This window comes from Vollenhovia emeryi, unplaced genomic scaffold (genome assembly GCF_000949405.1).
Source record: "Vollenhovia emeryi isolate VEMERY1.0 unplaced genomic scaffold, V.emery_V1.0 DF939188.1, whole genome shotgun sequence".
NCBI lineage: Eukaryota > Metazoa > Arthropoda > Insecta > Hymenoptera > Formicidae > Vollenhovia > Vollenhovia emeryi.
The window spans coordinates 1073637-1096520 of record NW_011967178.1 but is presented as its reverse complement, the minus strand read 5'-3'; the positions used below and the strand labels follow the sequence as shown (position 1 = coordinate 1096520).

The window sequence follows — 22884 nt, the reverse complement described above, 5'->3', positions numbered from 1 at the left end:
CTCTCTCTCTCTCTCTCTCTCTCTCTCTCTCTCTCTAGCATATATATATATATATATGCTTGCGACTAAAATGATTTTGATGTATTGTACAGTTTTGTATAATGGATATTATATGTTTCTCGAATTCTAATATCATGGCAGTCGTTGTACGTTTTTCGGAAAACTGGAGAATTAACAGCACTATTCGATCATTATCACGCGCGTTGATTTTCCACACGAGCCCGTTATCGGCGTTGATCGACAATAGCGCGCATGATTAATGTGTTGGTAATTAATTGTACTCGTAGATTGACGCGCATAAATCAGGTGGTACGAAGGGAAAATTTAGCCGCGTGACATATTAATGCGTACGACCTGCCGTGCCGAGCAATAAAATAGATATCCCGTTTCGGGGGTTGCTAATAAAAAAAAAAATTAGAAAGCAACGAGTCGACATTCTGAAGAAGCCGATTATCACGAGCGATGTTTTCTTATAAAACGCTTGAAGATAAAAAACGCGATCGATCACAATCCTTTAATCAAAGTCTACTTGAAGGAAACAAGTGATATAACACAGATAAAAAGATTTTAGAGATAACTATTGTGCACATAACCGATATCAATCTCTTCCAATAATGGAGAATAAACAAGCGAGAAGATCGCTTCCATTTAAAAAGGTATTGTTAATTCAATCTACTTTCGTTATAAATAAAACAGATAGATGGATACGTAAGTATAAAATTTTACTTGATCAGTTGGCAGATGTCAGTCGGAAGTATCTCGATCTTGTTGTCCGAGAGATTAAGGTAGGTCAGCGTCGGCAGGTCCAGCAGTTCCCTCGGGACTCTGTGGAGATTGTTGCTTTCCAGATGGACGGCATGAAGTTTGGGAAACCTGCGCGAAGGAACGGGGGGAGTTACGTACGAATTAACTACCAATTAAAGTTTCCTTGCAGTTTCACCGCCTTTGTACTATCGGACACTCATAAGCTTTTCATTGCTCTTATCGAAGCAAGGGGTTAATCCATCCGCGCTCTAATTACTCGATATTCCGCAAGAACTGGTTTAATTTCTCTTTGTGTCTTTTCTATCGGCTCTTATTCTCGTTAATCTCATTAAAGTTTGGAGGGTTTGGTTGCTGGTACTTAGCTTTTATTCATCGCGCAATAATCGGAGAAAATCAGAAGTAATGGAAAACGAATAAGGGAAAACCAAATAAGTTTTCGTATTATTAATGTGAGTGTAGAAAGTGTACCTATGTAGAAGCTTCAGATTGTTATCAACGTTAGTGAACTGGTTGCATCCTAATGCGAGCTCCTCTATTGCTGGAAAAGCAATCGCGCTGTCGGGGATCCTTGATAAGCCCGCCTTGCTCAAGTCCAATTTTTTCGGGCATGTCGGCAACTGTGTAGCCTGTAAAAATGGAAAAGAATGTAATACGTTAATATCACAAATATATACGTATAATACAATATAAATAATATAAAATTAATAAAAGATAAGTAATATAACAAATAGATACGTTAATATTAATAAGTAAAGATATCTAAAAAATATCTTTCCACACTGATAGAAAAATATGTAGTATTTGAAACTGTAATTGCATAGTAAAATAATTATAGTTAGGAATATTTTTATAGTAATTATTACTATAATATTAGTAATAGCTGCCATATAGACTATTAAAAACGTATTATTAAGATATAATTTCATTATATATCGCAATATTTCTGTTTCGCAAGTACCGTAAATTTGTTGCAAGCGCAAATAGAGAAAGTGATCGCTGCCAGATGAATTATTATTGCGGTTTTCATAAACTATGTGCGCCATGTTTACCTCGAACTCCAGGGAGTCCGTGTCTATGGTGTCATCTCCATCAAAATCGCACTTCTCCATGATCAGCAATCAAATCTGCGATCCGCACCATCTTCCGAAACGCCGCATATTCTTGCGCGAACACACACGTTTCGCACAGAGAGAGAGAGCGCGCGCGCGCGTGCGATTTAATTAAAATTTACAGTTTACCTTGACGTAATCATCGTTCGACGTGTAAGCCTCATAATTTACTTTGCAGAGTGTAACAGCTCGTTAAAAAATTTACTCACGAGGATGCTGTAATTTCGCTTTTGCCCCTTGCGTTATATTTATAATATATTTTACATTACAGTATTTCGTCGAATGCACGTCGACCCTTTAAAATTGCAAATTGCATTATCTTAATTAATGTTGACTTCACAGTGAGCGACGTTCCGTTCTGTTGTGATTCTTCGTATATTACAATCACAATAGTTTCGCTCAGATCAATCGATTCGTTAGCGTACCTACAGACTAGTACAGACGAAAGAGAGAAAGGGAGGGAGATAGATAGATAGATAGATAGATAGATAGAGAGAGAGAGATCGCTTAATAACGAATCAATAATTTAACAATATCCATACCCGGCGCGATGATTAATCAGACATAGAGAGTATCGCAACCAGCAGAGCAGGCGTTCGAACGAAACAAGTGAACGAATTTTAACATTGTAATTTCGTCACGTCGTTTCGATTTGTTCTTTCGAAGGTGCATTCGAAATTACAAAACGGCCAATCGACAGGGCGCAATTATTGGATCTCGTACAAATAGAGACAGCCCGGACAGGTAGCAAATTTAGATATAGAGTGATATATGATGTGCGCAATAAAATAAAACAATTTCACGTGGCGATACTCGTATTCGTGTTACAGGAGTTACACGTAGTTTATAATATTTTATTAATTTCTATGTGTGTTAACATTATATCTATACAAAGTGTGATAATACGAGGGTGAGTCAAAAATTATCCGCACTTTTCGTTCTACAATTTATTTACACAAAAATAGGGGTTCAATATGTACGTCATTTTTCAACATAGTCTCCTCCCATACATCATATACGATTAAACAAAAGGTAAAATTAAAGTATTCATTTATATATTCTTTGTAAATTTAAATGGAAATAAAGCCAGTATAAAAATGAAATATAAAGAAATAAAATTTACATTGAAATAATGTCTTCAAACCTCATCGAACAATTTAATTCTTCTTCTTTTATCCCTGTTTTTAATATGCGCAATACTTCACTTTGTGCCTGCATTTCGCCGTTTATACGCGTTTTGTGACTCGAATTGAACCATTTTATCGTCGAGTAACCCGAAGATTATAATGCATTCAGCCTTGCTGAACTTCGTTGTAAGAAACCAACGTAAAGTAGCGGCGGTGCACGAGCAATATTTGTGCCGACAAGTATTGTTCTGCTCGTTGCCCCGGCTACGAATAGCCTCTCATTGTCCGCGGTGGATTTTCAGCCGAACAATGAAGACGTCAGTCATAGCTTTCTTATCGGCGTTAGATTCGTCCGCGATCGCGCGCGGACCTCCCTAAAACAATACGACGGAAAAATCGCTACCGGTATCATTAGAAAGCAGAACGTCGCGCACCAAATCAAACCACAACAAAAACAGAAATGAATAATTTCATATTATTGCATTTAGCGAGGAAACGAAAGCTGAAGTGCTGTGTCAAATTCCGAAATCGTCCCAGAGAATATAATTATCGAAAATTTCACGAATATATCTTATACACAGACGCGTACGTTTTATCCGTAGAAACTAACGTTTCAGCTAACGATTTTTGGATCGCCCTGTCATTGGGCTGGGAGCTAAGCTTGCTCATTAATAATTATCGTCTTCGACTTGATAGATCTTTAAAGTTCGGCAGCTACTTAACGTTATGGATTCGTAGAATAAAATTTCTCGTCGCGTAATACATAATGCAGTTTACCATAATAATCGAGTATCTTTTCCTCGAGACGCCATTAGAGGAAGTGCCACCGTTGGTGAAGGGGAAAATGGGATTACGAGGAAAAGAGAGCGATACCGTGTCGCGGGAAAGAGCTCGAGTCGCGCGAGTGAGCACGATCGTCGCACGATGATTAATTTCCGGTCTAGCGGCATCAAAATCCGAGAGAAAGTGATTTACATTTTAGACGCGTGTGTACTACACACAGCCTTATATAATTTAACGTTCGGCGAATTTAGGAGCGATTCTTTTTCACAGGAATCCTCGGGGCATTCATAATCGGGGGGGTTTAAAGTAATCAGATTCGTTCAAGCGATACGCTTCCGACGCGAAGCTCCCGGCAGCACCCCCGTGGTATCCCGGATTTAACTCCACTCTTCCATCGTCTCAATTCCACCAATTTCCCCGACGATAATTTCCCATCGGAACCCCGATCGATCGATTCTACCTTCCGATCGTGGCTTCGGGTTCGTTGACCGTCCTCGAGTTTCCATTCGATCTGCGATTCGGTACGGGAGGAGGAGGAGAAAGCTGCGAAGAGAGTAGAAAACGGGCGAGAGAAAAAGGAGGTGAAAAAAGTCACGCGTAGGCGGCCGGTCGACACACGCCGGCGATGGGTTGAGAAGGAAGCGAGACGAAACGCGACGTTTCTAGCTAACGGACGCGCTTAGCTCACCGTGAAGAGACGAGATAGAAAGCGGCGGGGACCAAAGGGGTTGAGGACGAGAAGGAAGGGAAAGAAGAGGCTCCGCGTCTCGGCTATATGCACTCGTCGTCAGTAGCTAACGAGGGAAGTAACTTTCCCGAGGAAGTTCGGGCCAGTCGATACTGATGATGCGTCAAGCGAGCTGCGATAATCCGTCGCGAGATAATCCAGGACTAGCGGCGGAGGAGATTACAGAGAGAAAGAGAGAGGGGAGGGAGGGTGTGGAACAGCGGTCTCTTCTTGGCGACAATCACTCTTTTAGCGTTGGAAACTTTCTATCTTCTCTTTCTTTCTTTCTTCTTTTTTGATTTAAGAGCGTGGTCCAGTTAGGATCAAGCCTTGCGAGTCGTAACGAAGATAAATAATCCTGAGAATCTGTGTGTGGAGGGCGGTCAAGAACGCTACGGAGATGATGAGCTGTGAAATAGATTCACTGCAATATGTGTGTGCGCGCGCGCGTGTGTGTGTGTGTGTGTGCTTTTGTGTGCGTGTGCGACGCACGAATTATTATGATATAATTAGCGAGTACTGTTACCACATCGGACGTGAATTCGTTTAACATCGTGTACCGTTCGGCACGTGCGGAGTAAATTCATCGTGTGAATTATGTAAACCGTTAAACGAGTCTTCTAAAACGTTTGAAGAGAACAATCGCGTGGCAATTACGGATAACGCGAGAGGCGAATTAAGGACGAAAAGTAGCTGATTAGGGAAAGTTAATAATTAAGATCGCTGCTTTTAATAGCACGGTTGATTCTCGTGATCGATAATACACGGTTATCTCGAATTACAGTGATCCGCGTTAAACGATACATCGACGTTACGAAGCAAGCTGTTAATTGAATGTTTTTCAACGATAAAAAAACCTGCGTTATTTAGCATTTCATTATTTGTCACACATATATTAAATCGGACATATATCAAATTCATTTTATATAAAAATATAATAAAAATATCAGAAATATTTTTTACGAAGACATAAACCAACACGACAAATCTTTAATAGACTTTTATTCATTGCGATTTCGTGCCCGGCACACAGAATACTTCATCAATTACTGAATTCGCATGTAAAGCGATAAAATTATTATGTGGTAAAGTTTTGCAATTCTCTTGACACTCACAAAATTTCGCCCGACCGCGATTCTTTTTTAAGTCCCCGCGTCCCTGCGAAATTAACGCTCGGATCAGGACGGTTTTCGGCTTGTTTAATAATAGGTACGTCCGCTGAGTCAGATAAATCGCGTTTAATCGATTATCGGCAACCACGTATCGGCGGTTTGCGCGGACGGTTAAAAATTCTGACCGCAACGCATGTTCCGATTAATTTCCCGGGACGGTGCCTGAAGGGAAACGTAGCAACGACGTTCAAACGCGCTCTCGAGGGCTTCTTTGACGTTTTGGACTTTTAATTAATGAATGGTAGAGCATTCGCGCTTATTTCGATAATTAACGCACGAATCGCCTAGATAGAAACATGTGGCTGCACGGGAGTTGTACAAAGTACTCGTATCATAAAAACCCGATGTTTTACTCACTCTTTAATGAAATTATCAAAGTTAACTTTTCCGTAAAAATTTTCAGCAAAAATTTTAATGGTATAATCCGTTTTTTAAATGAAGTTGAATGACGATTTTATAAAAATTATTCTCGCAATAAAATTGACTGTATTTAATCCTCGATATTAAGTGCACATCCCGCAATTTCCGCCGCGTCTCGAGTCCTCGCGAGCGCGGGACGGAGGGAAAATTCGCCAAAGTACGTACTTTCGAGATTAATAAAAAACTTTACGGAATATCCCTACAGCATCCGGGATGGATATCGCTTTTCCAACGGGCGTCGTAATTCCAATTTCCGAAGTCGAGCACGACCGCGAGGTAACGCCCGTCCGTTCGGATGCGAGACGTCTGAGATATGTCTCGTGTACGCTCGCATCCCGCGAGATTCGGAATTCTTCAACCGAACATCGGCCCGAGTGTCATCCGAGAAAGACACCCGCGAAACACTGGTCTAGCTGGTCCCGTCGTCTCCGTCTGTTCGTCGGATACGGAGCATTATTCACGACTACCGCCCGCACGTCACTGAGGGAGCCGCGGCGGAGACTTTGTCGCGTGTCCCGCGGCACGTAAAGCGGAAGAGAGCACGCTCAGGTGCTTAGCATTGCGCAATTTTTGCGTCTGCTAGACACTTTGGGTTTCAGCCTCGGGACAGTACACGAAAGGATAACACGTAGGTACTGTTCCGACATTGACATTTAGCCGCTGGGAACACGCACACACACACGCAAAAACCCGTAAACACACGTACACACATTTGCGAGTGAAAATTCTCGACCTCCTCGACGAACCTTATTTTCAACTTGACTAGACGTGTCTCTATCCGGTTACGAGATAAAAATTCTCGAGAGAAAGATGTGACATATGTCAGTGCATTTTAATACAAGATTCGAAAGAAGAAAAAAGAGAAGATTGTAAAATTATATTTAGATAAATGTCTTATTTCAATAAATTATACGTCTCTAATGTGCTTTGTTATTTATATGACAGAGCGTACGTAAATACAATTAATTTGCATTATATACATGGGGGGAGGGGTATAATAATATATAAAAAAATTCTGTGATAATTTAAAGAATCCCGGAATTGAAAAATGTAAATGAACAGAATTCACGGGTGTAATGAATTTTCTTAATATTATCAAAACGCATTACATAGATGCATGACGGTCGAAATAAAAGTAATGCGAAAGCACGGTTGAACCCTCGCGGGAGATTGACGACGCGTTTATCCTTTTTCCATTCTCAATTACGGGGACGCATTGCGCAATCTTCGCGATGCGGCCAGAAGACTTCCCTAATGGCCAATTTGAAGATCAATTTCGCGTGCCCGTACCGTTGGAATGCACATAACGGTTCGCGTACATCCGCGCTTCTTCGTCTCTTCCGAGCGAAAGAAAGAGTTCAGCTGAACAAGAGTTCAGCCTGCATCACCTTTTCGTCAGTTCTTATTTCCTCGCAGCGATATCGATTGAACCGCCTCGTCACTGTGACATCGCAGCTTTTTATTCTCTTTTTGCTTCTCCTATCACTTAAATGATGTTTCGAGCGTTTATGAGCGTTTCGATAAAATGAGATGTCATTTAAAAATCTGCTACCATTGGAAATGTTTTTGCCGTAGCGAATAGCAAAGCTCGATCCAATTAAGTCTTTTAGTTTCGTAGAATTAAATAAATAAGTCGATACATCAACGATTTGTATTGATCCTTATAAAATTTGTTAATTAACAACATCGGTATATTTTTTGGACCATATCTGGCATTTTTAATAATACAGAAAATTTATTGCCAATAAGAATAGTCTTATTAGTTGATTATAACAATCGCGTATCGACAGTTCTGTGTACGGCCGACAGCCCTAATCGGCGCGCAGTTAAAAGTCGTAAAATAGACGCGAAGACACCTTTATACTTTTATTGCAACAAAAATTACCACATGCCTCAGTGGTCGAATTGGTGAGACTCCCGCCTAGACTGTAGGGAAGTGCGGGTTCAAACCCTGGCTGAGGTAATATTTTTCGCAATAAATTTTCTGTATTATTAAACATGCCAGATATAATCAAGAAAATACTTGTTAATTACTGCTGGCGACATTAAAGAATATTCTTATTATTTGCTAATTAAGTTGAAAATGACTCTGAGCTTTAAATTCTGCGCGAGAAAGAAAGTTGTCGTCAAATGATATGAAAACGATTTCACACGAAACTCTCGCTGTCATCGACGGCGACGAGGAAACCGCGCGATAAATAAACTTCAATTAAACTTCTTGAGCGCTCGGAGAAGTTGCGCATGCCGAAGAAATTAGCTGACTTTATCAACATCATTGCAAACAGTGAAGTTAGTTATTTGCCGTCTTCCATCTCGTAAATATTTCAAACAACCATCGTTGGACTGCCACGAATTGTCTCGAACTTTTGTAATATTCTTTTACCTGCGACTTCGCGCTGACGGTCACTTTTTTTTCAGCCGTAGCACGCTGGCGATCCTCGGTTTTGCATTTCACGGTGGGCCGAGCGTGTCGATCCAATCTCGAATTGTTCGAGCGGGCACCAGCGACACGCGCCGTTCGTTAAGGCGAAATTCCTCAGTTTGCTTTTGACCATTCGGAACGAGTTATCCAAAGCGAAAGAAAGCTGTCTAAATAAGCGCGAGTAGAAACGACTATCAACCGCGTTGACGAGGAATCAAAACTCAGAAAATTCCCCGACACACGATAAATCGTATTGTAATATTCTAGGGGGTAACTACTTAATGTAATCGTGGGACAGTGTCTCCGAAATCATTATGAAATCTCTACGAAATCCCCATGCAATCCTTTTGTCTTTATTTGTAAGTTTCTTCGCTTGTTAGACAATAAACGTTAAATTTGAAATAAACATTTCTCCCAACTCGTTTTCATCTTCCCCAAAAATTTACTTCTTTCCAAATATATATCATAGTTTATACCTATAAGCACGTATTACTCTTTTTATAGTATAATAAGACTGCAGCAGCTGTTGTTAGAACAACAGCGAGTTGAAACGTTGATACGCCTTTGCGCGCAAATTTGGAACAATAAACAGTAGATACAAATACAAAATCTTTAATTTAAATGTTGATTTAAAAATTGACCACTCGCTAGCTAGTGGCCACCCCCTTGGTAACATTCCTTAAAATCGAGTCACCTAATCGCCTGATTTCGCAGGCGACAGGTATCACGTGCGAACCCTGTTCAAGTTACAGTTATAGTCGCGGGGAAGCTAATTGCGCCCGATATCGCGTTACATTATCATGATACGTATGACTGGCTGTTAAGGCTAATAAACTCCGACTCTAGTTTCGTTGTTCATTCCCTCCCGAGAACTACCCCCGCGAGCGAGGACGCGAGATAAGGGTTGCGAGAGAGCGCGGCAGACGATATCGCGTCGCCCGATAATTTACGGGCGAATAACCGAAGGGAATAACGGAGGAGAGACGGAGAAAGGCCCCCCCGCCCCCGGGGGGGGTGAGAAAAGGGAGAAAGAGAATGAGCGCTTTTTGGGATGTAGCAAGTATCCGTGGAAATATAGGAAGCGTCTTGGGGATACGTTACGTTACACCTGTGCCGAGGCTCCATCGGGCCTTTTATCTGAAAATTCCGCGCGAGGTGTGACGCGGGGTACGCCGGGTAGGATATTTGATATACGCGATCGAACGTGCGCAGGGAGGATATTTGAATAACGCGATAAGGATTCTTTTTCAGCGCTCGATAAATGCATTCCGGCAGTACCTGGGCCGTCCGTTTTTGTCGCAGAAAGCCGGAAACGCCGTGGCAGGCGGGAGTTGGACGGGAGAAGAATTGACGAGGGTGGATATCTAGGCGATCGCTCGATTAGGCGGGTGCGGAGGACTCGCGGGGGGTAAATTAGATACGAGGAAGGTGACGAGATACCATTCGTTCGGTTCGTGAAGAGAAAATAAGGCGCGCGAGCTTGTCAGTTGTTAGTTTCGTTTATTGTGGATTGTTAATTGCCTCCTTAGGACAAGCGCAATTCAGTAAATGCGGAAGCTGTTACCTTCTGTTATAATAAATAATAATAAATCACTAATAAATTATTAAGAAACAATGGTTGTTTGTTTAAAATGTACAAAAATATCTTATCATAAAATGATTTGTATAGCATAATATGCTATAGAATTATGAAAAAATGGTTGCCTCTTCTGTTCTGAAGACAAATATTTTAATGGCACGATTTATCTCATTTTCAAATTTTATTTTTCATTAATCTGAGATCATAATGTTTTTATATATTTTTATATGTTTATTGAATTATTTCTCATAATTAATGATTTTTGCCTTCATTTTTATATTCTTATTTGTTAATATGCCAGTGCCATTGTTATACGGGAGAGATATTGAATTCCACGTACTGTTATATTACTACAGGATTCTGCCGTATCAACGTAGCATTTCTTTTTACTTCAGTTTAATTTCTTCGTTTCTCAAAAGATAGTGTTACAACCTCAGAACTGAATGATGATCGGGCTTCTTTTTTATATTATTATGATTATATGAGAATGTATTATATTAGTTACAAAAGAGTGTATTGATTTGTTGAGTTTATTTCAAAATACTTATTTTTATTTATTTGCCAGAGAAATATTAAAATGTGAGATAATTCGGACATTAGTATTTTGAAAGTTAAGTACACCTTTTAATATTTGGATTTAGGAAAGAATATTTAAATAAAATTGAAAGATTATACACACAGTCACGGCGTGTTTTACGCCGGAGTTGGATTTCAATAAAACAGAGTCGTAAAATAAAAAGTTGTAAAACAAGCCAAGTAAAATTTTTCCAAAGACGTACAAATACTGCCGTTTCTTAAAAGTAATATATTATTTTAAACATTTAAACACACGTTTAATACATTCCAGGTAATCGTATTTAGATAATTATGAAAAGATCGCTAATGTAAAAATCATAAAATAAACCATTGTAAAGTGGGTCCTTGTACTTATTTATACAAATTAAATTATTCACTGGCGATCCACCTCTTCAAAATTGTTTTTAGACAAATTAAACATTTAGAAATCTGATAACCGTATCATTTAACTATCATAAGAAGATTGTATTGCCGTCAGAATTATGGGTATCATTGCTGTCTGTATTAAGGAAATGAATTTTATGCTATTTATGCAAAAAATGTTAATTTTCTAAGGCACAGATGCAATTATCGGCGTGATATATGTTGATAAGCCTCAAAGGATTAATGTGACATTCGGTAAACATACAACCTGTGCGTCTGTGTCGTAAACGCGTTAATCTCGCCCAATGAGCCGAGAAGCGATAGTCAATGCGGCTGTTTGCCTTGTAGGAATTGATCGGCTGCACCATATAATTTCCGAGGGTATTAACTAATAATGGCGCAGCCGACACAAATCGTAGCAGCGAGCTGCGCTCGAGCAGAGTAAAGAGAAGGAGAAAAAAAAAGATTTCAGTTTCACAAATCTCTCCTTCTCAGAGTCTCGATGCAACAAGTCGCTTTATAATTCCATAGTTGTCCTCGCGCCAGAGAAACGTAAAACGTTTTCGCGATTACGCCTATACGATTCCTGCGCGACCCTGCAAAGCGACCGCGCATCGCGAACGATCGTAAAATCTAGATCGATCGATCACGAACGGGATCGTGTCGCTTTTTTCCCCCCCGATTGACGCAGCAATGCATGAAAAACTACCTAGATGTTTCCCCGGCCACCTGCGTCATTCCCGATGAGAAACCGCTGCGTTTAATGAGTCGTTACCGCACGATCTCGTTAGTCGGACACCCGGTATACGACGGACTTTGCGCTCGGGCGAAGGGTATTCTCCCCGTAACGAGAGCATCATTATCGTGGTTGCCGTTCTCGCGGATCTTTTTTTTTTCTTTTCCCCTGCCGTGGCCTGCTTTTCCATCCGAAGAGTCCTACACCGTTCCGGAAGGATCTGCAAAATCAGGTGGGACGAGGCGCCTCTTCTGTTTCCTCGTTCTGTTTTCTCTACCTTCTCTCCTCTTTGTGTCTCCTCCTTCTTCGTGGCTAATACCAAAGTTTGTAGCTTCTTGCGAAGCTGCTCTTGCACCACGTAGTTTCTGCGACAATGTTTTTCCGCCGTCATGTCCATCCGGGAAAACTCAGTGGAAACGCGTTTCTTTTTACTTAATCGGTGACGGTGAACAAAATCGTTTAAGACAACGGAGAATTATTCGGCTAACGTAAGGTTTGGCGACTGGTTGTTCATCAACCTCGCGCACATCAAATGCGTCGTTGCCGTCGTTGAAGTCTTGTGGAAAAATGCCTTGCGCGTGGTGTCGAGTTCCTCCTCGTAAAATCAGAGGAAAGAAGTGCCGATAGTATATTATATAATACTACGACCTGTATCAAATAAAGTTTCATATGAGAACTTAATGCCGCCTTGAATAAAAATTTTTGCTTTAATCACGGCCGGTATGCGACGTTTTAAGGGTCCTCAGAAATTATTTTGCCAGCGAAAAAAACGATGGGGTAGAAAGGCTTCGCTCGCCCTTGGTGTTTTCCCTTTGTGACTAACAAGCGGAATTCATGTGAACGCACGTCCGCTACCGGTTTACTCTCGTGAAGATCTTTTGAGGGTGAAAATGGAACGGGCGGGGCGAGGGTGCGCGAAGGATGGACAAGATAAACCAGTAGATAACAATGGCGCTTTAACAAAAAATGTGCCACCGGCAACACCGCGCGTACAGTATTTAATAAAAAATAAGCGTTGTATTCTTCTTGCGTTATAATCACTGCTAAAAATTTATTTTTGCTGAAGGAACGCTGACTCTCCCGGATTTGACTTTAGCTTCGAAAATTTGGCTTAACTCTAATTGTAAATTACAATTACAAAATACACAAATGCTTTCAAATACTTAAGTGTTTCAGCTCCGTTTAGAAGTTATTTATTGTTAACGACTTTAGCAACGACAACTTGTGATTATAATACAAGCTGGCAGTTTTTCAGTTATTTGTTAGCTAAATTGGTATGCAATATTGCTTTATTTCTCTTTCCATTATTCCCAGTCTCTTTAGTACTATGGAATAATAAATGTAAATACAAATTTTACAGTCGTGTAAAACGAGTTTGACATATTTATGGGTAAATGCAGTTATGGAACTATCGGGTATCGGGATATCTGGCGTTTTTAGCGTTTGCAATCGTACGTTTATTATTGACTTTCTGTTCAATGTAATAATGGTTTGTATTCCGGACGATTAAACAGTTTCAAGAATGATTGAGAAGCAATCCAAGAAGGACGAGCAAGGAAAGGCAAAAATAGCGATGCGAGTGTTGCAACTAGCAACTTTTGCGAAGTACCTTTCAGCGATTAAGGGAAAACTTTCGCGATTTACAGTGGATTCCAAAGAGAGCCGCAGACCTCGACGGTCCAATCGAAGATTTACGGCTGAAATCGCTATTTGAACTTTAATCTTTCCAAATAAGTTTTAAAATGTAGATGGCTTCGAGTATCGAGAAAAACGTACTCTTTTAGTTGTGACAATGGATAAATAAAAATTATATAAGAAAAGAGTGCGATGGCACAGACGCTGTTAGTGTAACAATTATTTCCCTCGCCATAATCCGCGAGATGCAAGTAGCTTTCACGCCATACGTTAAGTCTCCAAATTTACTTTTCAAATTTAAAAGTATAGAAGTTCTAATGTTCAAAGTGATTTGCCACTTTGTTGGAAACGATCGCCTCGAAAAGTTCCCGTGGAATAATTTATTTGACTTTTACGTAAGCTAAAGTGTTACTTTCCTAAATTATTTCCACGACGGAAACGGTGAATTAATACGCGTTGCCGGCGATATTATTTTTTACCGGGGAAGTCAAATAATAAATGTGTCAATTTAAATCCTGCGGGTTTTCCTCAGGTCTTAGTGATAAATGCCCAAAAACAGCCAGCCCTAATTCCGAGCCCCTCGCAAGGCTAATCGCCGCTATCTTCCTTCGAGGGAGTTCCCTTTCATGGGTGCGTGAGAAATTAGGGCAGAGCTTTTTATCCCTCGAGCCCGATTTTTCTCCCACGTTATTCTATTCCTTTACTCTTACGCCCACGAAGAACTGTTACATGTGTGAGAAATCGCGCGAGAATAAAAATTCCTCGTATAATGAAGGTGAAATCACTGAATCATTCTCCCCGCGTTTAACGATCATTGACCGTAAAGAACTGCGTCAACTTGTGAGAAGGAAAAGGGGGCCGCTTCACTCGATAATTTCGTCATGTTGCATGACTTACATTTGACAAATTAATTCAGGCTCGAATTATGTAGCCCATAGAATTTCGTGGTGATATTTTAGTTAAATACGCACTTGGTATTTACGTAAGGGAGGATTTGCGTATTTGTACCGACAAAAATCGACCTATGATACAAATTACGGTATTAATTCCGCGTAATAACACTGCAGTAAATGGACTCATTTAGTTTCATGTTTTCGAACACAGGGGATCGACAAAGCGTATACCTATTACATTCGCGCATACATAGATGAATCAAAGCACGAATATAGTGTTTTAATGTGTTTAATGCTTATCCTATTTAGTGTAAAGCAATTTATATTATATTATAGTAATGTAACACAGAAGATTGAATCACCATATTTGATAATATACGTTATGGGATAACATAATTGGGGTAGTCGAGGTCGCTAGTAATTAATTAATCGAGATTACTGCATTTTGCTTGAATTACAGGTCAGTGATTAATGAAATATCGTGTCTTCTAGATTTAATATTACAAAATAGAAAGATTTAGTATTACAAATAAAACGATTGTATCGAAACTTTGATTTTAACGATAGATTTTCTAACATATGGTTCTTTTCTTTGAGAAAAAAATTTTTTAATAATTATTTTTCAATAAATTTTTGAAATAAAATTTGATACAAAAAGTTGGATATTTTAAAGCAATTTTTGCGTTTCTCGGAAAAGAGTTTTCGGACGTTCTCTGTATTTCATCTGTTCGTAACATAATCCAATTAATTCTAATAATAGTTTACTATTATTAATACAAGATAAACCAAAATAATATAATCCATTTTATTAATTTCTTTATCAAATAATTAATTTCGATATTCAATTTTAAAATAAACAATTAATATTAATTTTCAAGCTATTATATTCTCCATTTTGCTGCAAAATCGACGTTCAAGAACACGGTGTCATTAACCATTGTGCGAGCACCTTTGATCTATTAATTCCTTAATGAAGCAATTAATTATTTGCACTTTCATCCTAACAGTCATCAAATTGCCGCCGAACGAGATTTATCTTTACCGTTTCACGCACCATATCGTTGGCGCTAATTAATCTTCCTTGTTGTCATTCGCGATTTCATCGTAAAAAGCGGCACCGTGAGATTGATCACCTGTGCTGTACGGTAATCATTTCTCGTAATCCACTGCCATTCCCGAGCCTCTTATAATTTCCGGTTAATGATACGTTGAATTTTGCTGCCACGTTATCGCTGAACGAAACGAATTACGCGATGCACTCAACAGTTTTCCGCATATAATAAACAGCACATTTCTTCTGAATAAAGTTGCGCGTCGTTCCGAAATTAATTTTGACAGAGATCGATTTTACGCGACATTGCGCTCCCAATGAAAGCATCGGGCGCTGCGTTATTATCCAAAGTGAAATAAATAATTAAAAGATACGAATGAAATGCACGGAGAGAGGAATTTCTCTCTATGGAAATATAGTTCCTGCTGCACGTTTTTTTTGTCAGAGTTCAATATTCTCTCCGTCACGGATTTTTCAACCTTTTGAAACAGAAGATTAATTTAAATTGATTTGTGAATGGCGCAAATACTTAGAAATTAATTACATCAATTATACTTAATTACATTGTAATTAAAATTTAAAATTAATCACATTACAAATAAAAATTATAATAAAATAACTCAGTAAAGTTTACTATCTTAGATTAAATAGATCAAAATTAGATTTTGTTGCCTCTTTTTCCTTAGCTCATTCTCACACGATAATGTAGCAGCAAAATTAAAGTTGTATTTTGTAGGCAATTAGATATTTTATAAGGATTATTAAGCTTATAAATATAAGCTTATTAATATAAGAAGATAATTACGATACCGAGATGCGCGAGATTGTTTGCGCAGTGGATCGTTGAACCTGGCTCGTGACAAAGGATCGATCATCGCTCGAGAGAGTCGTGTGAGATCAGTTAAAATAATAACAGCTTGTTTTTTTTGTGCGAGTCTAGCTTTGACCACTGTTCGTGCTATCAGTAGGAAGTGTTACAACGACTGTGACTTTCCGGGAGGATATTCGACACTTTATACTCTAGCCATCCAGACTAATTAAAGACAATTTCGTGAATTATTGATTCGCTTATTTTTCAAAGGCTTTCCGTATTTTTCACTTTCCATATTCCTGCCACAATTTCAACAGTTTGTAGCTCGAAGCTCGGAACTACCTCTAATTGTTTTTTTAAATCTGACCATGCTTACACTATTGAGAGAAACTACATTGGCTTTATTTTATTTTGTTTATTGACGCATATATTAAAATAAAATGACTGTTGCAAATAAATTGCAAAAACTGGCTCTGTACGACAAGAGCTCAACTACCATTTTTATTTAATAAATTGTTTTTAATAAAGATCGATTTTACGCGTCAGTTGTGTTGCAAATGAAAATCACGATATTAAAAAGTTGCAAAAAATGCTTTGCAAGAGACAAATTTTTTTTCACAGCAATACAAGCGCATCGAAGTAAAATAACATTCGTAGTTGCAAATAATACCAGGATTATGTTTGTGTAACGAGAAGTTTGTAGTAACGAGAAGAATACGCTATAGATGGTTTTTTTTGTGCATTTCCAGTTAAAGTGGAGGCCGAAAGGATAATATTACGAAACCAAGATTTTTATAAAATAAATCGTAGATTGATCGAAAGGAAATAGTCGTGATAATACGCGTAGGATTCTGAGACACTTTGTTTAAAGCAACTCCACACTGAAAAAAATTTCTGGTTGAATATGGACGAATCAGATAATTCCTTTAGGATTTATCTGATTCGTCCATATTCAACCAGAAATTTTTTTCAGTGCAGATTTCTATCTAGATATCTCACATCTCATCGATAATGTTTAATTCTAGTATCTGCCGATACAGCAAACACGAGAAATGCGATTAATTAATGAGACGATGACACGTAACAACGTACAGCTACGTGGTGCAACGTTCCATCGTGGTCAATGCGTTCCATTGACACGCGCGAACGCATCTCGCATAGGACGCGGGGATAATCAGATTGGAAAGTATCATCCGTTATATCGAGTCGTATTTGTTTATTTTTCATTTTTTCCTGTTGTTTTTGCCAAACAGAGCAGCGCGATAAATTTACCTGCGCGACTGGAATGTCGATCGGCCGTCGTCGAGTGAACGTAATCGAATATTTGGACACGTCCCTATTAATCGGACTTCGCGTTTTAAATATCGAGAATTTAATAGACCCTTTATCACATAAGCATCCAATTTTTTTGTAAAAATTCCTATATGCGCGTGAGTCTACGCATTTAATACTATGTTCGAAAAATAAAATACAATTTTTATCACGTTATTTGTCATTTAAGCATCGATCAGGATTGAATAATTTTTGATATTACTTTTGCGGAAGAAACGTGCAATTAAAAATTAATATTAAAGAAACGTTAATGTTTTCACTGATAATAGATTCAATAATAATAACATCGGGTATCTCTTCTCTGGTTTTGATAGATAATACAATTATGTATTGCCGATAAGCTGTCTGATTTAATGAATAGAGAATATCGAAACTGTCAAGGCAATAAATACAAATAGTTCACGTATCGGATTGACTTGTATCATAGAGACAATCGTTTAAAACGTTCCGCTCTTATTTAGTAAATAATGACGTTCCACTACAAAATATCACTGTCCACTCGATCGTGTCATCGGCATGCCGTATTCAAGAAAATTGTTTCATTATCTGATACGTGCTTGAAAATAACTCAGTTTGACGCAAGCAAATGCCGCCAGTGAATGCTAAATAAAGAACAGATGACAATACCGTGAATTAAATGATAAATCTATAGTTAAACTTCCGTTCCTGTAAAAAATATACTTGTAACAAATCAACGTTTCAAAATTAATTCGAGGCATACAAAAATTTGATTGTGCGCTAATAAATAGATAAATTTGTATTATGCAAATTATACGTGCGAACTTTTAAATAAATTATTATATATCAAGCGGACAACTATAAAGAGTTAATAACGCGAAAAAATAAAGATAACAATAAAGTTATGAAGAATCTGGCTAAAGAATTTTGATCCCCATTAATTTTTTTGGTATGCGCGAATTTTTCTGCGTGTAAAATCGACGGACGAAATAAAATAACGGGGGAGAGATTTTCAAAGGTTGAAAATTTGGATTGACATTCCAGAAATTTCGCCCATCATTCACCACGCGACAATACATTAGCGGAAAATTCAACGGACGGATTAAACGCGATCGCCGTGCATCTCGTCGACGTAATAACAGCAGGTTCGTGGTAGCGGCGATGCATTTGTGCCATGGAGAAAAGCGGCAAAATACTACGCGCGTTGAATAATTCAAAGCAAACGGAAGAGAGAGAGAGAGGGAGAGAGGGAGATGAGCCGCGTCTCGTATTTGTACAACTGATCGCTGAATATTTAGCGACGTGTTTATCCGAATCATGATCTTGCGTTTCGGGCCGCGTCACGTTCGCTTTAGCAGCGTATTGCAAATGCCGCGGACCTGCTCGTGTTCACCGGGATACCGCGCATCTCTCGTATAATATGTTAAACTTGTCGCAAGTTGCCATTTACTCGAGCTGAAAAAAAAGCTCAAACGGCGCAAATGGAAGAGAAATGCGAAGCAAAGCTACTCTCAACGGTGACTCCCCCGCGTGCGGCGGCCGCTCAGAATACCAACCCTTTGAATTGCGCCGCGATTTTGTAAATATCTGTTTTACTACAGTTGCATAGTTATCATATACAGATTTAACAAATACCTGTAAATGACGTATACAGACGCGGACATAAAATCCGTGCTCTGCACTGAATTGTTCAGTTCAGCTGGCGCGCACTGCGCTTTAATATTCCCGAAAAAGAGTCAAATCATTGGGAGATTTGAATGTTGTTTCGTTCGGGAGGAGACCTTAAATTCTCCAGCTGGATACGTTGCGAGAGTAAGTCACGGGAAAATATATTTTGGATTGCACCATTACGATTTCACTCGTCGCTAGAAGGTATCGGGGGATCGAGCTGGATCGCCGATAATGACGCGGATGTTGACAATCGTTCGGTCATAACGGTATGGAAACAGCGTGTGTATCCTCGTCTCTTATCTTCTCTCTCCAACCTCTTTATCCCCCCCCCCCCGTCCCGGTCGCATTCGGATATTAAAGTTTGTTCATCGTGATTTCATATTCAGAATGTGCCTCTAGGCCAATGTTTGCATCATTTTGGATTCCTCTTACTATATAGCTGTCCCCTCGCGACTCTTCTCTCAGCCCCGGACCTCTTCCCCGTCGCGGTCGCTGATCTTTTCAGCCGTAGTGTCGCCGGATCCGCGAGATGAGGAAGGGAGATTGTCCTTTGATTTCGCTGGCGCTTTAACCGCGCCGTCCCTCTTTCAGGGCTCTTTGAAGAATCGACTGTTCTGCAGAGTTATTGAAAATTAAACGTCTATTTATCCACCCTGGAAATAAACCAGCGGCGCGAATAGGAAATCTGTCCCTCAAAAAGCCGCAATTTTCCTCTTTTGCTAAATGCGTGCATAAAATTTCTAATTATAACCGGTACATTACGTGCGTAATGCTTTTATAACGACGCTTATTAAACGGTAGTGCACATATAGTGCGGATGATGAAGAGACATTTCGCAGCAAACTGATGCATATTTGTGGGATATTGGATTGCTCAGCTATGGAATGTATCGGGAAGCCTTCCGTTGTCCTTTTTGTTGGCCGGTGATTCTATTAAAGCCCATCAAAACGCCTATGTTTGTCCTCATTTGCATCGGACCGCGAGTCGACAATACACAATTCTAATTCACCGCGCAGTCCGTCGCCGTGTAACGACATTATCGGGCGCCGCGTCCACGCCTTCCCCGCCTGACATAATTTCCATGTTGCACTCTGTTCGTCCGCGTCTGCATTGACGTTCCATCTATTCCTTTCCAGATATGGTTGGTATGCTTTGGAATATTACCTATGCGGAATATTACATCCATAGACCTATTTACACGGCCCTTTCGAGAGAGTTATTGGGGGCTCGGGGGGAGACGTTGCGGTACAAAGATGCCAGGATTCAAAATTATTTACGCAGGCATCCTAAAAAATTAAGTTCACCTCCCTTGTGCCGGCACACGGCCTTATGTATTTTAAATATCAACTCGCGCACTGTCCGTGTCAACGTCGGTCCCGCTTATCTTCAGGTCGTCGTGCAAGATTCAGCTTGTCCGAGCTCGTTGCATAAGAATCGTTCATTTTCTCGTGGAGTTACGTATGTCCAAAGAGAAGTCTCGAGAATCGGTTTCAGCTGCGAGAGCTTAAACTTTAAGGCGACTGAAATTGTAGGGCAAACATCGACTACGACGAAGGCTGCACACTTGCCTCTTGGAAAATGGATTTCTCTATTCTTATTTCGACACGCGTCACTTGTTTTCCGAGTTTATTTAGCGTCTATAGCATGCAAGTTTGTTGAATTAGATTTCTATTCTAAATATATCGATTATTTTATACACAATTTACTAAATTGTTGTACCGATTCTTCTTGATATTAACATGTGTTTAATTTTGCAAAGAAAGAACACGATAACGATATATCCTTGAAGATTCGAAAGAATGCATCATATAAATAATTATGATATTAGTCGAAAATGATATGCAGTTTTCCGAAACCTACACTGGCCAATGTTTTCATTTAAAAAACAAACAATGTTTCGGTCCCAGATTTGGACTCTTTTCAAGGAATCTGCAAACGTACCTAACTTGACACTAAATTAAAAAAATATATGGCGCAAATAATTATAGCGAAAGTAAATTGCAAATCTATACCCTTTCACACAATTACCATCGATCCCATATCGTTCGCCTGGCCAATATCGTTATGTTAATAAGGTGTGTACTACAAGCAAGAGAGTCATTACACTTTACGTTGTTACGAACTAATAAATGTCAAAAGTGAATAAAGATAAATAAGAATAGATAAGAAAAAATAGAAATAAATAGGAACAAATATGAAATAAAAAAATGAATACCCTTACATGTTGGTAAAAAACTGATTGCACTCATTGGTTGAAGAGTGCAGAGTTAATTGAAGTTGCGTTGTTAATTACGACACGAGTAAAAATATCGAGTAATACGTGTTAGTCGAGATGTCGGATCGAACTGACGAGTGACATAGTTGTCATGTGACATGTGGTTGAACTGTCGGATATCGAAATAAATAAGACGAATGAGAAAAATAATGAGTGCGCGATAAATCCTAATATAAACAATACATACAGAATCGCATGTATATTCTAACACATTATTATATACGGGATTTTCAGTGTCCCTTTTTAAGTTAATAGCGTTCTAATTGTGAGTTATTCGAAAATATCTTATGAAAGTACAAATATTAAAATTATAGGCCACCGCATCGTGTAATTGAGATCGATGTAATTGTCAGGTAGATGAAAAGAACGTAACAAATTTTTCAGTAATGAAACAATTGAAATTTTTAAATAATCTTACGGCAGTTGTTGCTCCTAAAAAAATTCTTACACTGCTACACGTTACAGTGAACTAATTCAATTACTTCAGTCATATTTTCGCTTGACGGTGTCTCCAGACGTTTTCGCGGCGGAAACCGTTGGGAGAAATTTTCTCGATCTAGTGCGAAAGAGCGTTTACCTTTTTGATCCAGCTTTTCCAGAGGTCTCGATCCCAGGGATGATGGAAGCCCAGATACAGATGCCTGGTTTCGCCATGGTGACTCTCTTCAGGGTGTTGGCTCACATGGCACTGTTGAGTGACCCTGGGAAACCCAGTGACACGCAAAACGAGTTTGCCCAGACGTGACGGCGCATAGCATACCGCGCCACCTCCGCCGCCCAGCTCCATCCATTCTGCTCGCGATTCCGGACAAGCTGGGGAAAACGCGTTTGTCTCGTTATTTATCAGCCCTTTGATAAATTGGGGGTATATATGCGATCGTGGCTATGGTGATATCGGCTATGGCGTAGAGAGCGTCGTGAGGAGATGGCGGAGATCGTAAGGTGGAAGATTTTCACGGATAATAATAATAAAAAAAAAAATTAAAAAATTAACGGAACCTTTTCTTCATTATTTTAAAAGAACTTTGTATCTCTACTCGCCATAGTTTCTCGATTCAATTGCTTGTAACTGAAAAACTGTTGGCGTAGAATGGTCGTAGGTCGACATCAAAGCGACTGTCATTTCTCTTCGTTTGTTCGTTTGACAGAGGCAACAATTTTTGACATGTCGAGCAAGCGATACCATCCTTCCGATACGCGTGCACTTTAGGCACGCGTCGACGCGTATCGACGTGGAGCTTTGACGCTTGAAATTTCAAATTCTATGAACTCGCCGACGTTTCAGACGCGCGACGTGGCGGAGGGACGACTCCATTTCTTGCCCCAACGGCGGGGTCTAATTACGTCGAGCTACGCCGGGAATGTCGGGCGGTCATTGATATTCCGATGACGGCCGGTTACATTCCACGGCGTCGGCTTTCGGGGAACATCCATCACTGGCCGGTACGCTCTCACAGACGCCATCGGGTATTATCGAAT

At 39.6% G+C, this 22884-nt stretch overlaps 1 protein-coding gene across 3 annotated transcripts in view; it reads right to left on the bottom strand.

Annotated features, from left to right (window-relative positions):
* LOC105562445 (protein phosphatase PHLPP-like protein) overlaps positions 1-22884 on the bottom strand; it is a 51356-nt gene that overhangs the window by 13488 nt on the left and 14984 nt on the right. For 2 of the 3 annotated variants that reach the window (XM_012013296.1, XM_012013294.1), the window contains 3 exons: positions 21983-22218; positions 1234-1391; positions 727-873 (listed from right to left, as the gene is read on the bottom strand). In XM_012013296.1, the coding sequence (XP_011868686.1) occupies positions 727-873; positions 1234-1391; positions 21983-22192 (515 nt within the window). In that variant the 5' untranslated portion in view covers positions 22193-22218. Of the gene's footprint in view, positions 1-726; positions 874-1233; positions 1392-1814; positions 2170-6268; positions 6422-21982; positions 22219-22884 lie in introns of those variants that run through there. The other variant, XM_012013295.1, reaches the window with a different exon arrangement.